Source organism: Pteronotus mesoamericanus, unplaced genomic scaffold, assembly GCF_021234165.1.
Source record: "Pteronotus mesoamericanus isolate MK-2021 breed Mesoamerican mustached bat unplaced genomic scaffold, CSHL_Meso_final contig_32, whole genome shotgun sequence".
Taxonomy (NCBI): domain Eukaryota; kingdom Metazoa; phylum Chordata; class Mammalia; order Chiroptera; family Mormoopidae; genus Pteronotus; species Pteronotus mesoamericanus.
In genome coordinates this window covers 7,189,520-7,204,126 of record NW_026555134.1, presented here as the reverse complement: position 1 = coordinate 7,204,126, position 14,607 = coordinate 7,189,520, and the positions used below count along the sequence as shown (strand labels likewise).

General features: G+C 36.5%; 1 protein-coding gene across 5 annotated transcripts in view; it reads left to right on the top strand.

The window, feature by feature from the left end:
- The window catches only part of CLCN3 (chloride voltage-gated channel 3), a 66,948-nt gene extending 52,628 nt beyond the window's left edge, over positions 1 to 14,320 (top strand). The window contains exons 10-13 of one of the 5 annotated variants that reach the window (XM_054576062.1): positions 1,078 to 1,476; positions 4,340 to 4,556; positions 9,311 to 9,386; positions 11,100 to 14,320. In XM_054576062.1, the coding sequence (XP_054432037.1) occupies positions 1,078 to 1,476; positions 4,340 to 4,556; positions 9,311 to 9,386; positions 11,100 to 11,258 (851 nt within the window). In that variant the 3' untranslated portion in view covers positions 11,259 to 14,320. The remainder of the gene's footprint in view (positions 1 to 1,077; positions 1,477 to 4,339; positions 4,557 to 9,310; positions 9,387 to 11,099) is intronic. The other 4 variants (XM_054576059.1, XM_054576060.1, XM_054576061.1 and 1 more) reach the window with 4 other exon arrangements.
- The last annotated feature ends 287 nt before the right edge of the window (positions 14,321 to 14,607 follow it).

Sequence of the window (14,607 nt, the reverse complement as noted above, 5' to 3'; positions counted from 1 at the left end):
GTTTAAGCTTAATATAGTATGAACTGGTGAACCCTGGTAGGTTTTTGAACAAAGAAGCAACATGCGGAAAGTATTACTTAGGAAAGATTAGCCTGGACCATGGTTTAGAAAGTGGATTGAAGGTAATAGGCCTGGAGTTAAGGAGATAAACCCAAAATAATATTAAAATTAAGAAACAAAATCTTGAGGGTCTGGACTAGGTTGGTAATCATGACAGTGTTGAGAAAGGTAGCCATAGATATTTTGCAAAGCAAATCATATAGGACTAGGTAAGAGCCTAGATGATGGGATAAAGTAAAGGTATGAACCAAGAATGCTTACCTAGGTTGTCAGAGAGAATGTTGTGCCCGCTGTTGGAGTCAAGGGAGTTGGAATGGGGGGCTCTTTGGGAAGAAGAGTTTAGTTTTAAGTGCATGGTGTTTTCTATGACAGTGTTTTTACAGATAAATGAGACAAGCACAAGATAAGGCATGCCTAGCTGGGGGCATGGGACCGGTGCAGCAGTAGATGGAGAGATGTGGGGGTCTTCAGCCATAGAGAAGGTAGTTCAGAATGGTGGTTTGGGTAGCTGAATACATGAGTTTTCTGAGGGAGGGAACTTAAACTGCTACCACAAATGCCAAGGCATCAAAATATTTTACTCATTTTGAAAAGATTTAGAGGAAGAAATGAATTAAATTAGTATTCTACCCACATATGAATTTAATTTATAAATTGGTAGTAAACAAGATAGCCCGATGTGCTTCACTAAATTCCTTAAGAATTAATAATAACCTTTTATAAAGGAGAAATTATGTCTTTGCTATAGAAGTGAACCAAAATGGCATACTTGTTTTGGTTGGACAGCTATTGTTTTGTTGTTATTTCAAGTCTTTTGTGTTATAAGCAAAGATGACAGGAGTTCTTCTAGATCTCATTAAAATAGGATAATTGTCCTAATAGTAGTTTGTGATGATAATCCTTTTTGCTAAGTTCTATTTATAGTTTATGGCAACTGCCTAGGGCACAAATTCCACTAGCACATACAGATAAGGATCCTTCCTGTCCTTCCTGACCAGTGGTGCTTATTTTTTTCAGGTGGTGTGACAAGAATGACCGTCTCCCTGGTGGTTATTGTTTTCGAGCTCACTGGAGGCTTGGAGTATATTGTTCCCCTTATGGCTGCAGTGATGACTAGTAAATGGGTTGGAGATGCCTTTGGCAGGGAAGGCATTTATGAAGCGCACATTCGGTTAAATGGATACCCTTTCTTGGATGCAAAAGAAGAGTTCACTCATACCACCCTGGCTGCTGATGTCATGAGGCCTCGAAGGAACGATCCTCCCTTGGCTGTCCTGACCCAGGACAATATGACAGTGGATGACATAGAAAATATGATTAACGAAACCAGCTACAATGGCTTCCCTGTCATCATGTCAAAAGAATCCCAGAGATTAGTGGGATTTGCCCTCAGAAGAGATCTGACGATTGCAATAGGTACTTTAAAAAAAAAAAAAATACACATACATACCCACTTACGTGTATTGGTATCTAAGAATCTAGGTAGATGGATACGGATATATAATAGATTTCTGGAAGAAAGGAAAGCAATAAAATTTAATTGGTTGGGTTGGTGGGGGCATAGGTCTTATGATCTTTAGGGAAGAAATTTATGCTTCCATAGATTGTTTTCCCACTAAATGTAGTTTTATCTTTTGATTTGGTATTATTATCAGTTTGGAGTCAGATTCTTTTTTTGCCACTCAGGTAAGCCTTGTTAAATTGATATTCTTGATTAACATGTCATATAAGGCCTTACCAGGTGCCAGGGCTTCCAGCTAAATACATTCTCATATTTAATAAAGTTGGCTTATTTGAATGCAAGGCACTGAAAATCCCATCTTTGGTATGTTTCTAATCAGATTCACAAGGTTTTGCTTTCTTAGATTTTGGACTTAGGTTTACAATATTAACTTGCAATATCTAGTTTAAAGTGAGAAAATCATTGAGATTTTATTTTTCAGGTTGAAAAAAATACGTAAGTGCTATTATATTTTGGGCTGACATTCCTGAAAATATTATTTATAGGTGTTAGCCATACTATGTTATTTCTTGGAGATAAGTTAAACTTTTTCTGAGAAGGAGACAATTGTGTTCCTCCAAAATTAATTTTTCCTCTTACCCAAAAGTACCACAATTTTAAAGAGGAGACCAGCTCCTCTCCCCTCAACTCCGGAAGGTGGTAAGGAATATTTTCCTTGAGCTGTTGCTCTGACACTGCGGTTTTCAGTAGAGCACCCTGTATGTCAAGCAGTTGCTCTATCTCCAGAGGTTGCTCCTGTGAGGCTGTCATCTCCCTTCCAAGCTGTCCCTGTGGCCATTGCAAAAGGGGAATAAAACATTTCAATTCTTCTGCCATTTGAAGAAAGAAGACTACACAGTGTAGTTGGGGCTAATTTCTCAAATCAAACGAGAAACTCTCAGTTTATAAGAGCTATTAAAGGAAAAAAAAAAAGGAGGAGGAGAAAAGAGCCTACAGAGAATATCTTACTCAGTTTAAGAAAAGGCTTACATCTTTGGAAGACTTTTTCAAAGACTGGCAATCCTATCATTCCAGGTTTTGCTTTAAATAAGACAATAGTTTGCTAGAGTGGGCAAAATGTGTGGTCAGACTTGGCTGTCTTCAAGTATTTTAGCTTCTAAGCCATCACCATGGCCAAACCTACAGTCAGAGAAGAATTTTATTGCTTAGATTCCCATTCTTTCGGTTTTAATGGTAACTAGGCAAAAAAACAGAAAAGATGAGAATTTTGGAATTTCCATTGAAATTTAAAGAAAGAGGCCAGGTTTTTTGAAGAAAGTGGTAAAGCTAAGAATTACATTCCTACTGATTTAGTGGATGTACTTTTTAGTTTTGTCACTGTCTTAAGAAATAAGATGTTGAGTTAGAAGATAGTGTTCATTTAAGGGAATTGAGGTACTTTAGATATGTAAGATCAAGTCACATCATCAGAAATGATAGCCACGGGACTTTTAAACACAGCTTAAATATTTACCCATGTATATTTTTGTAAAGTTTTAAGTTTTTGAATGGTAAAAGTAGACCTGTACACTAGGTTTTAGGTATATGTATAATATATAAAATACCTTATTAAAGGGCAGTTTTAATTGCTCTGGCTGGTGTGGCTCAGTGTATTGCGCAGCGACCTGCGAACCAAATGGGCACTAGTTTGTTTCCCAGTCGAGGCACATGCCTGGGTTGCAGGCCAGGTTCCCTGGTGAGGGAAGTGCGTGAGGCAGCCATGCATTGCACACACTGATGTGTCTCCCTCTCTCCCTTCCTTCCCCTCTGTCTAAAAATATGTAAATAAAATCTTAAAAAACAAAAATTAAGGACAGTTCTAAATACACACTAATTCAAAATAGAAGCATAAAGCAGCCTGTATTGTTTTTGTACTTTCTCCATTTCATGGATTTCCTTTTTGTTTCCATGGCCTCTGTTCTTCCTGTCGCTTTCTGCATCTTTGCCACTTCCTGTCTGGCACTTTTGGAGATGGGAATGGAAGGAGGCAGCAGAGCCACTGGAAGGGCAGTTAACATAGCCTTTGCGAATAAAACCTGAACAGTCAGTCTGTGTCTTATTAAGTATAATTGCAGTTTCAACCCACCTGTTAATGCTCTTGACTCATCTAGAATATTAAACTCAAAGATTAGAAGAGAAAGAACTAGCTAGTTCACAGTGGTAAAGTGCACAGCACGGTCAAAGCGAGGATGAAGCTCTTTAGTTGCACCTCCAATGCAGGACAAGTGACTGAGCACAGGCAGGTGTTAATTGATGACAGACTTCTATAATTTTTGCAGGTTTTAAAATCTCATATTCAAAGCATGCATCTTTTTTTATTCTGCTATAGTTGTCCCAGTTTCCCCCCATTGCTCTCCTGTCCCCCTGCCCCGACCCTGCTCCCCTAGTCAATCCCCCCCCCTGTTGTCCAAGTCCCTGGGTCATTTACACTTGTTGTTTAACTAGGCCCTTCCCCTTATTTCCTCCCTTATACCCCCTCTCCCAAGTGTGCTTCCTTATCCCCCAAAGTTAGAAAACAGCTTCAGCCCCGTAAAATTTATACCAAAAATACTGTATTTATGTGAAGATGATTTGTTCGTGGATTCTGATTCTGTTACATGTAAAACATTGCTAAATGAGTATTCAGTCGATTCATTTCTTGATTAAGGAGATAGGAAAAAATGAAGGGACGAAAAGTCATGGGATACATTTATTTATTTGTTTAATCTCTGAGTAAGCATGTTGCCCTTAAAATAAAACCTACCCCATTTTAAGTTTTGGTTTTCTCAATCTCTTCAGAAAGTGCCAGGAAAAAACAGGAAGGCATCGTGGGCAGTTCCCGTGTGTGTTTTGCGCAGCACACCCCGTCCCTCCCAGCAGAGAGCCCCCGGCCCCTGAAGCTTCGCAGCATCCTCGACATGAGCCCTTTCACAGTGACGGACCACACCCCCATGGAGATCGTGGTGGACATCTTCCGAAAGCTGGGTCTGAGGCAGTGCCTTGTAACTCACAATGGGTACGTTTTGTCAAAAAATAAAAAACAAACAAAAAAAAACCCCCAAAACCCCAAACTGTTCACTTACCAGAATCTTCAATCCTTTTTAGTGGAATTTATATGCACTTAGGAGGAGAGAGTATAATCAGCTCCCACGTGGGAAAGTGTATCTTTTACTTGGGTTAAAAATACAGGATCAGTCAGATTGACACTTAGGGAAGAGTAAGAATAAATGTCAACTCCCTGGTCTTTGCCAAAATGTAGTGACATTTGTCAAGAGCACTTGAGAGTTGGCAAAGAGGTGCTAAAACATCGCCAACACGTATGTGGTGTTAGAGTTACTTCCTTAGACCAGTAGTGGCCCTGCCCTTGTCAAGTACTGCAGACACCTGTTTCCTTCTGTCAGTGTTTCAGTTTTAGACTATCTGCTTCTAGTAAGGTAACAGCCTTTTAGATATTTGGCTATTTACTGTGTCAGCCGTTATTTAATTTGTCATGTAATGAGGGAAATAATATATAATTAAATGAAATTTGTAAATTAGTTGAAGATCTTTAGCAAATTCTTTTGTTTCCTCTTTTCTTCTCACAAACCTTTTACATAAACTGCTAATGACAAATACTTATGTATTTGAAATGTGTAAATTGATTACTTTTTGCCTTATACACATAAACTGCCAGTGTTTCTCGAGGACAAGAACATAGGACAGCCTGGTCTGGGAGACGTCACAGGGCCTTGGAGAGGGAGGCACAGGGAGCCGGGAGCCTTGGCTGGCAGACGTCCTCCCTCTGCCCACGGCCCCTCTGTCCCTGGCCTGGGATTTGTCTCCAGGCCCATTCTCTCTAGCCCCCTTTTTCCCATTGTATTGCTGTTCCTAGTTGAAATACTTAAGAACATTGTTTTACCTGAAGGCTGATAACAGAAATGAGAATGATAGAAATGAGAAACGAAAGATTATGCATAAACTGCATGCACAGCCGTGTAGCTGGTTGAAATGCTGAACCCTTGAATATCACAGCAGGTTTTTAAAACATCATTTTGTACAAAACACATGACCTCTACCTAGAGAAAGGAGGAAGAAAGATCAAAAAGAAAGGAAATTTGTTTATTGAAGTCCTTCTTCATGTTTCTCATTTAACTTTGCAGCCCCACAGCAAAGTAGGTGGCAGTATCCCAACTTTCAGATGTAGCAGTTGAGCTCGGAGAGGCCTAATAACTTGCCCAGTCACCTGTTAAGCAAATCAGAGATCAGGAAATTAGGACCTACTTCCAATTTTAAAACCCAATCTCTTGCTATCATTTTACCTGTAATCGACTGATAGAATATTATTTTCTTTGTGATTTCTTAAACTATTGGTGTTTTTTTGGACAATATATTAGACTGCATTGTGTTAGGATTGGAAATAATAAAGCTAGAGAATTAGATCCATGTTTAGCATCTTCACTGTGCTAACCAGTTAAAATAACTCTAAATAATATGAAATCTTTAAAAAGATAAAGGTCTTGATTAAGGGTAGGAAGGTTATAATTATTAAATATCACAGATATTGTTTGGAGAAGAGATATATGTAGTAAAATAACTTTTTTCTTTAATGTTGTTTAACTTTAAAAATAATGGTAACAAAATTCACTGTTTAATGAGTACATGGTAAATGGAGTAACTTTTCATAAAGCTTTACTGGTTCTTGGACCCTTTTAATTATAGATGGTTCAGTTGGAAGCTAAGATGACTTGTAACAAACTTTTATTTGCTTTGAGTTGTTCTCTGTGCCTGGCACGGTTTGTCCTTTTATGTTCTACCAGATAAATATACTGTCATTCTCTAGTTATGAGTAATTTCCTGTGATCACAAAGCTATATGAATTAATTACTATATTTCCCATTGCTGGGAAATTAATTAATTTTCAGGTTTTTGGCAGCACAGACATTGAAAAGGAAAATATTTAGAAGAAAGTATAAAAATAATGAAGTATGGGAGAAGAGAGGATAGTTAATTAAAATCTTATACTTCTTATAAGAAAGCTTGTTGTAGGGGTGGTGGCTTTTTCTAAAGGACTATATTTAATTGCCTTGATTATACTTCCTTTATTTCTGTCCTATAAGAAACATGGATAGATATAAAAAGAGAGGAGACCATTCAGGGTGGTGTCTCGTGGGACATTTTCCTTGAAGTGTATAAGACAGTAGAGGGTTTTATTTTCACTTATAGTTAAATGATTTAAACCCAAAAAAGAAATTATATCTTCTGGTTTTCAGTGTAGACTATGAAGTTCTTGATAATTGCTCACATTTTACAGTTTATATTGGGTCCTGAGAGGTGGAAAATAACCTTTTAGGGGAGGATATAGAACAAATCTGGAACCTTGGGTGTAAGGAGAAAATGGGAGCAGAGAGACGAGTGGAAAGTACGTCTGTAAAGATGTTTGTTATAGATGTACTTACATTTTTATTTTAATTAGCAGAATTTCTCAGGCTCTCTTAGTCTCGGTGGAACTAGGAGGATGTTCTAGGATTGTTCCAAAAGAGTTTTGTGATCATATAAATTAGGAAAATACTGTATTAAATACAATTCAGGTTTATTTACTATGGTACTTTGGAGAATTTATAAAATGTTGATATTATTTGATTCTCAGATGAAATAATAGAAATGTAGTTTTCCAAACTTACTTTAATATCAAACCTTTTTTTTAATGGAGGGAAGAAGGCAGAACTCTGGTGACTGGTGTTTGTTGGAATGTAACTTTGGGAAAATATTGGGATGCTCTGCTAACTCTTACATCATTGTTTGTTAGACCACAAGGAAACAGCAAATTAGCCTTTACATGAGTCACATTTTGCATCGATTTCCCTTACACTTCCTGAAATTCACAAAGCAGTACTGAACCTGGCCTTATTATTCTTAAATCACTCTTCTCCATTAACCAAAGAAAGGAAATATGTTATTTCCTCCTTTTTAGGGCTATTACTTTGAAAATATAAGCATTGCTTTGAAAATCTCTAAATTTGCCATTTGGTCCTTAAAAATTGTAATTTTTCTCATTGTGTACCTTATGATGTGGCATAGTTTACTAATATATTAACTGAAATTAATTATTGTATGTAATTGAATAGAAAAAAATGAATAAGAATTAGACTGGAATTATTTTAATTAATTGTCAAAATTTTCACATTTCCTGACTACAAGTATAAATTCAAGTGAGTTGATTGATGGTTTTTTTGTTGTTGTTATTTATTTGACCTCAAACATTTAGTCAGGAAGAATATCTGCCTAATGATTGAGTGCTTATGTTTTATGTAATACAGTGTCTGAGTTTTTTTGGAAAGAGGATCTGCTCCCATGCTCTGAGAACTTTTTAGTTTATCTTTGTTCTCAATGATCAGTATACTGTTTTTAAAAAATTTATGTTAGAATGTTGTCCCGATATGCCAAGGTTGTGTGTTTGATCCCATCAGGACACGTATAAGAATTAACCAATGAATGCTTCAGTAAGTAGAGCAGCAAATCTCTCTCTGTCTCTCGTTCTTGCTCTCTCTCCTCTCTTTTATTCTCTCTCTCCCTCCTTGTCTCTCTCCCTCTCCTTTCCTTCCTCTCTCTCCCTTTCTCTCTGTAATATCAGTAAATAAAAATAATGAAAAAACCTTAGCAGAGAACCTATTTATGCCTTTTTCATTCTCTACCTTCCCTGCTTCCCCACCTCCACACCCAGGCATCACCCTAAGTAACTGTTTTGTAACTGGCATATCTGTAGGACCAGGCTCCTTTGACTAAGTGAGGTCCCCTGGTGACCCCTTTAAGAAGTTAGAATGTTCAAAGACAGCTTAATAGTAAAATGGACTTAACCTGATCACCAGGGAAATGTGTTCAGTTACGCTGAAGGGCACTCTGAATGGGCTTCCAGAATTTAATAATTAAAAGCTTTTTCAGGTTTTTGACATTTACTTTCTATACTGTCATATATTATAATTGAATTTACTGACTCTTACTATAAAGTCAATAACCAGTATTTTGTTTTAATAATTAAAAGTTTATTAAACTTCAAGTATCCTTATGAGAATTTATGTACAGTATTTTGCTTGATGTTATAATAGTGATACTTTGAGAAATAATCATTTAAACAAAAAAAATGCATAAAGTCATTTTGACCCCTAATCTTAAATATGTTTTATTAGCTTATTTTTAGAAGTAGTATTCTGCGGGTCCTGAAATAGGGGGTGTTTGTATTAGTCGGCATTATTTATTTGGTGCACATTGCCTTTAATTTTAATTCGAAATAATACTAAAATCCAAGGGATTGCTTAAGTCTCTTCATAGGCAATAAAAACTAAGACTTCTACCTTTTTATGGCTGAGGTGGATACACATAATAGCTCTGCATCGTGACATTTTAGATATTAGAAAAATAATTTCCTCAAAGAAAGGAACACTGACAAATGAAACTAAATTTCATAATTTTATAGTTGTGTGTTAATATTTTTTGTACTTTTCTTTGTAGTCATCGTCACTGTGAACTTTTTATCATATTTATTTTTAATTTAAAAAGGAAAACAACCCACCAATATGTAAAAATAAGCATCATGTCATTTTTGAAAGTCAGTAGAATTTATGCAAATAGGACCTGGGATTTCAAATCATTTTTGTTTATATTTTTCTAAAGTTCATTAAAAGCATTCTTATGGTTCATGTGTTTGTTTTTTTTTAACCCTCTCATTATCGTTATGATTGGAACCTCTTTTAATTTAATTTCTCACAGTTATTAGCATAACATGATCTGTTTCAGGATTGTCTTGGGGATCATCACAAAGAAGAACATATTAGAGCATCTCGAGCAACTAAAGCAGCACGTGGAACCCTTGGTGATTAGATATATCAGATCTCCTCATAGACACCTTAAAAGTCAGGAGGCATGAAACTTGTGAACTGTCAGTTCTCTCTTTCCCAGATACCTGCTGAACAAAAAAATCCTACATGCTGCCAATCACGTTAATATCTCGGAAAATATGTCTGTAAAATACATTTAAATGTGTTTAATTCCATTCATGGGAAGTAAGCATAAGTTAACCTTCATCAGAATCATTAGTTGCAATGTATGAACTGTGTAGAGTTTGGTAGTTGACTGACTAAATATCATAGGATATTTTTTAATTAATACAATATATCCATCTATGATAATGGTTATACCAGTCTCAGAGGATGCTGGACTGGTTAAAAAATGTCTACCTCATCACCCCAAATTCCTCCCCCTCGCCTTTTTTTTAAACAAAAAATGTTTCCTGATCCTGTGGTAAATCTAAGCTCATAAATCATTTTAACCGAGCTTAGCAATGTTAGAGTTGCTGACAGTTAAGTGGATTTTTTTATGGGCACACTAACTAGAGTGTAATGTGTATGTGTGTGTGTATATGTGTATATATTTATATGATCATAGCATTAGTTCTTTTTTTGCTATACCCTCCATACCTTCCATACTTTCAAAGTTAGTAATGTGTGTCCTGCCATTTCATTAGTGAATTGTACCTAGAAGGGTGTGTGCCCCTTTTGTATGATGCTTCTAGAATGCTGTAAGCAGCTTTTAGGGTCAAATGCATTTGCTTTGACTGGCTCTATCCTAGTGGTTTCATGACTAAAGATAAATTTTGAATTATTATTTTACCTTATAACCTAAACATTGTCTGGCTTTAGCAATTGATGCCTGAAATTGTTTTGCCTTGCAATTGTCATAGCTATATGAAACTTGTCCCAGTTTGTTTAAAACACAACTGATTATGTATTCCTGTTGTATGCTAATATTTCACAAGTGTTTCATGCATCCTTTTTAAGAAAACTACTAACCAGAATAATAAGTAGCTACTCATTCATTCTGCTTTGTGCCTCACTTTATAATATTTTAGGACTGCTTCTTGATTTTTCATTTATCTTTTAATGTAAGCATTAACAACTAAGACTTTCATAAAAGCACTGTATCTTAACTTTTTTGGTCAAAATCAAAAAAGGAAAACATTGATGAATGTACTAGCACCTTGTGTTGTCTTATAGATTTATTCTTGGGGTTCAGAAGTTTGCAATTGAAGTCCTGTGCTGTCCTATCTCAATTGTATGTGCTTTCATGAAGATTCTGCATACAACTGAGCAGTCTCTATTTTTTAAAAGTTAGTTTTGGTTTTAAAAAAAAAAGTGGAATATTGAGGGGATGTGGTCATCAGACATTTTACTGCTTTTTCGATGTGATGGAAATGAATATTCTTTCTGAAATGGGACCAGTATCATTTCTTGTTCACACATCCAGTTTTTGTTACTTTTTTGTTGGCATACATTAATCCAAAATAGCTCTACTTCAGTGAGGATCGCAGTGGAAAGGACATTGTACTATTAGTGACCATACTACTTTTTATATCAAAGGATGGTTGCTGGATAATTTATCTTTACCAATAAAATACTTTCTGAAAATAAAAAATCAGGCTGCTTGCTTTGCTCTATTGCTGTCAACAAAAAGGATTTGGATATAAATGTTGCTTCTCTTTTTCTTTTCCCTTTTGTTTTAATGGCCATCTTCTGTTTATCCCTTTCAGGCGCCTCCTTGGCATTATAACAAAAAAAGATATCCTCCGTCATATGGCCCAGACGGCAAACCAAGACCCCGCCTCAGTAATGTTCAACTGAACTTCGAGGATGAGGAGAGAGAGGAGGCAGAAGAGGAAGTTCGTTTGTTGGATAGCACAACTCTGTAACCTGAGGGAGTCATATACTTACTTTCTCCTTTAAACAAGCAAACAAACAAACAAAAGGAGATATCAAGGCCAGGCTTCTGCAACGTGGTTTGCAAATAATGCTGCTGGAATAAAGGAATTGTTTGAGAAGGGAAGGGAGAGAGAAGAAAATGAGTGAGGTAGAGCAGCCAGCCCACTCCTGCTGTGCTGCACCCGCTGCCTGCCGCGGAGGAGGCTGTGCCCGGAGCGCGGGCTGGAGCCCCCCCCCAGAGGACCCTGGAGCCTCGCTTGGGAGCACCTGGCCTGTTACTCCATATCACAAAGACCCGAAATCAGTCCCTGTTTCTGGAGGGATGACTTTGAATTGAGCCATCTGTAAGACTGCAGGTCTTGCCCTTTTTTTTTTTTTAAAATCAAAACTGTTCTGTTTAATTCATGAATTGTATAGTTAAGCATTACCTTTCTACATTCCGGAAGAGCTCTCTCTCCCCTTCCCTCTCTTTCTCTCTCTCTGTCGCTGTAACAAAGCCTCTTTAAATTGGTGTACCCTTTGAAGCAGTCCTTTCTCATATTGAGATGTACTGTGATTTTACTGAGGTTTCATCACAAGAAGGGAGTGTTTCTTGTGCCACTAACCATGTCCTTTGTACCATCACTGAATACTTGGAGCAGTCACATGCACCACGGCAAAGGCTGATCAAACAGGTAAAATCTCCAATGAAGCATGAATGAAATCCCTCAGCTTGTGTGCTGTGAGGTTCAGAATCTACAATGAAACGTGACTTGTAAGGATAGAGTTCTTTTTTTTTTCTCTCACATTTCATGGATAACATGACCTGGTCTTATGCCTATTTTCTGTTTCTAAAACTACTCTGATATGCAAGCACTGTTTAGCATAAGGAAACAAAATGCTGCTGCTTTGACAGTAAAGAGAAGGAAATACTCTGTTTAGATGTATCTGGTATTAATTGCATGTTTAAACACTGGAATTTTTTTTTTTTAATCAGATTGGTCATTTTTTTCCCTCAAGATATTTTACTGCTGACACTGAAGAAATGTAATTCGTAACTTGCACTAAATGTATATTTCTTTTCCTAAAAATTTACCATTCTTATTTATATTTTTATGGATTAAAATTTATAAAATACAGATCAGTTAATATCTCACTTAAATAATTTTACATTTTTAATGCGATTTTTATAGACTAATTCAGACTTACAAATACGGAGATATGAACAAAGTTTACAGTGGGAACAAGGGTTTAAGAGAGGTTGCGGTTATTTCTCTAGGATCCAAAGGTGCACATAAACCTGATCTTTCACTGCCATCCTCTGACCTGTCCATTTTGACTCATTAACTGGAAAGTGGAAACACTACACATCACTTTGCAGATTAAAAATCAAATGTTAGATAGTGTACACCCTTTTTTAAAAATCAAATGGAAACAATAAAATTGCGAAGATAGCAGTTAATATTATAATCTGATCATAAGCTTTGAATCTTCGGGTATGTCCCATCCAGAAGAGTTCTGTTCAGTGATGTTTTGCCTAGATGCAGTGCACATTTTTGCAGGATGAATTGAAAAGGTACTAGGGTGTTTTGGGGGTTTTTGTTTTTGGAAATGTCTGTCTTAATCATAATCTTAATTCACTATTGGCAAAAGCAGTTTTACTTGAAGGACTGGCCTAAATATTCTGTGATTATGCATTCTGGGTTGGAAAGTAAATTTTTTGCAGACAGATATTTTCTGAAACAACTGGCAAGGAGCTGGTTTTTGGGAAGTGATTCTTCACTTCCTAGCTTTTAATAATAATAATAATAATAATAATAATAATAATAATATATCTGTAAGATCTTGAAGATTTGTAAGACCACGAAGCCATATTAGAGTGACAATTGAAAGTTGAGCAAAATTTTAGCAACTTTGTGAAACATGCTTAGTTTTACTATCTGCCTAAAGTTAGATTTTTGTCCAAGACACTTCCCCACTTTGGCAGACTTCAGGTTTTCTCAATGGCCCCTTCACAGTTTGACCATCCAGAGTGAAGTAACTCCTAAATGATAGTTCTCTGTATTTTATTGCCAGCTTGTCTTGGTGCATTTACAGTGCGCAAGGCACAGGCTAGAGTAGGGATTCCTCAGCACTGGCTATTGAGTAACTTAATTGCTTGTTTTCAGTTACAAGCCTTCAAAGGAGAAAAGTTTCTTTGCAGATAGTTTCATAACATTCAACCTAACGTATTTCTTTTCTATTTTTTCTTTTACTTCTTTTCCCTTTTTTTGATTTTAGGATCTCCTTTCATTGCCCTTCCTGCTTCAGAGACTGACATTTCAGGGTGGATAGTAATTTTCTTCATGATGTATTTCTAACCTGATGTGTCTCACAGCTGAAATACAGGAAAAGTGCCATATTTTTATGCATTCAGTGGTTCCCTTTGGTATTCTGATCTGTTCCATTTTTCTTTTTGATATGTTGAAGTGTGTCTGCTTTTTAATCAAACTGTGAATAGAGGAGACCATGAAATATATGTGCCTAGCTGATTGGCAAATCAATTGACGGATACAGTAAGTGGAGCGCCTTATTTGAGTACCCTTTTTGAGAAGGTATGATGAGAATGGGCAAGGGTGTCAGCATCTCTTCTTAACACTTGTTTTCAGTTTGGCTCATGAAGAATGCTTAGTTTGTTAATCTGTGATGTTGCCTAGAGCTGTATTTATCTGTTTTCATTTATACTAGTGTAGTAAAGCTGCATATCATTACAGTAAAAATGATTACTGTGATGAGTTAATCAGAATATCTATTAAAATATATATGACAATTTGTGGTTTGGCCTTTAATTATATCTGTAACAGTCCTCCCACTGTACTGCTCTAGGCAGTGTAGGCCAATATGCCTGGCACAGGCAGCCTCAAAGGGTGATGTGTATAAAGCCACGTCTGCACTCGGCAAGCACGGAGCCACAAAGCGACAGGTGCTGGGTTTAACAGCAGGGTATGTGTTCAGTGTGTGGGGGCAGTCGGACAGAGCCTCCACGTCAGTGAAAGTTGCAGGGATATAGGAAGATTTCATTTTGTTTTACTTTCAAAACAATGGTTCTCCCCCGCCCCACAAGAAACCTGGTACTTGCCATGAAGAGAAAACATGTAAATGATTTACATTTAAAAAATTTTCATTGGAAATTTGCTAACAGGACTGCCTAAAAGGAGGTGGTAACATTTGAATTGTTAAAAGATTTCAGTAATCTACTAATATTAAAATTTTAGTAAAAAGGAAAACTGTTCTAAGAATTCAAGGATAGCTTTTATCATTCATTTCATTTGATCATTCACTAAGAATTTACTGAAAACTTACTGTGTACTAGGCATTATT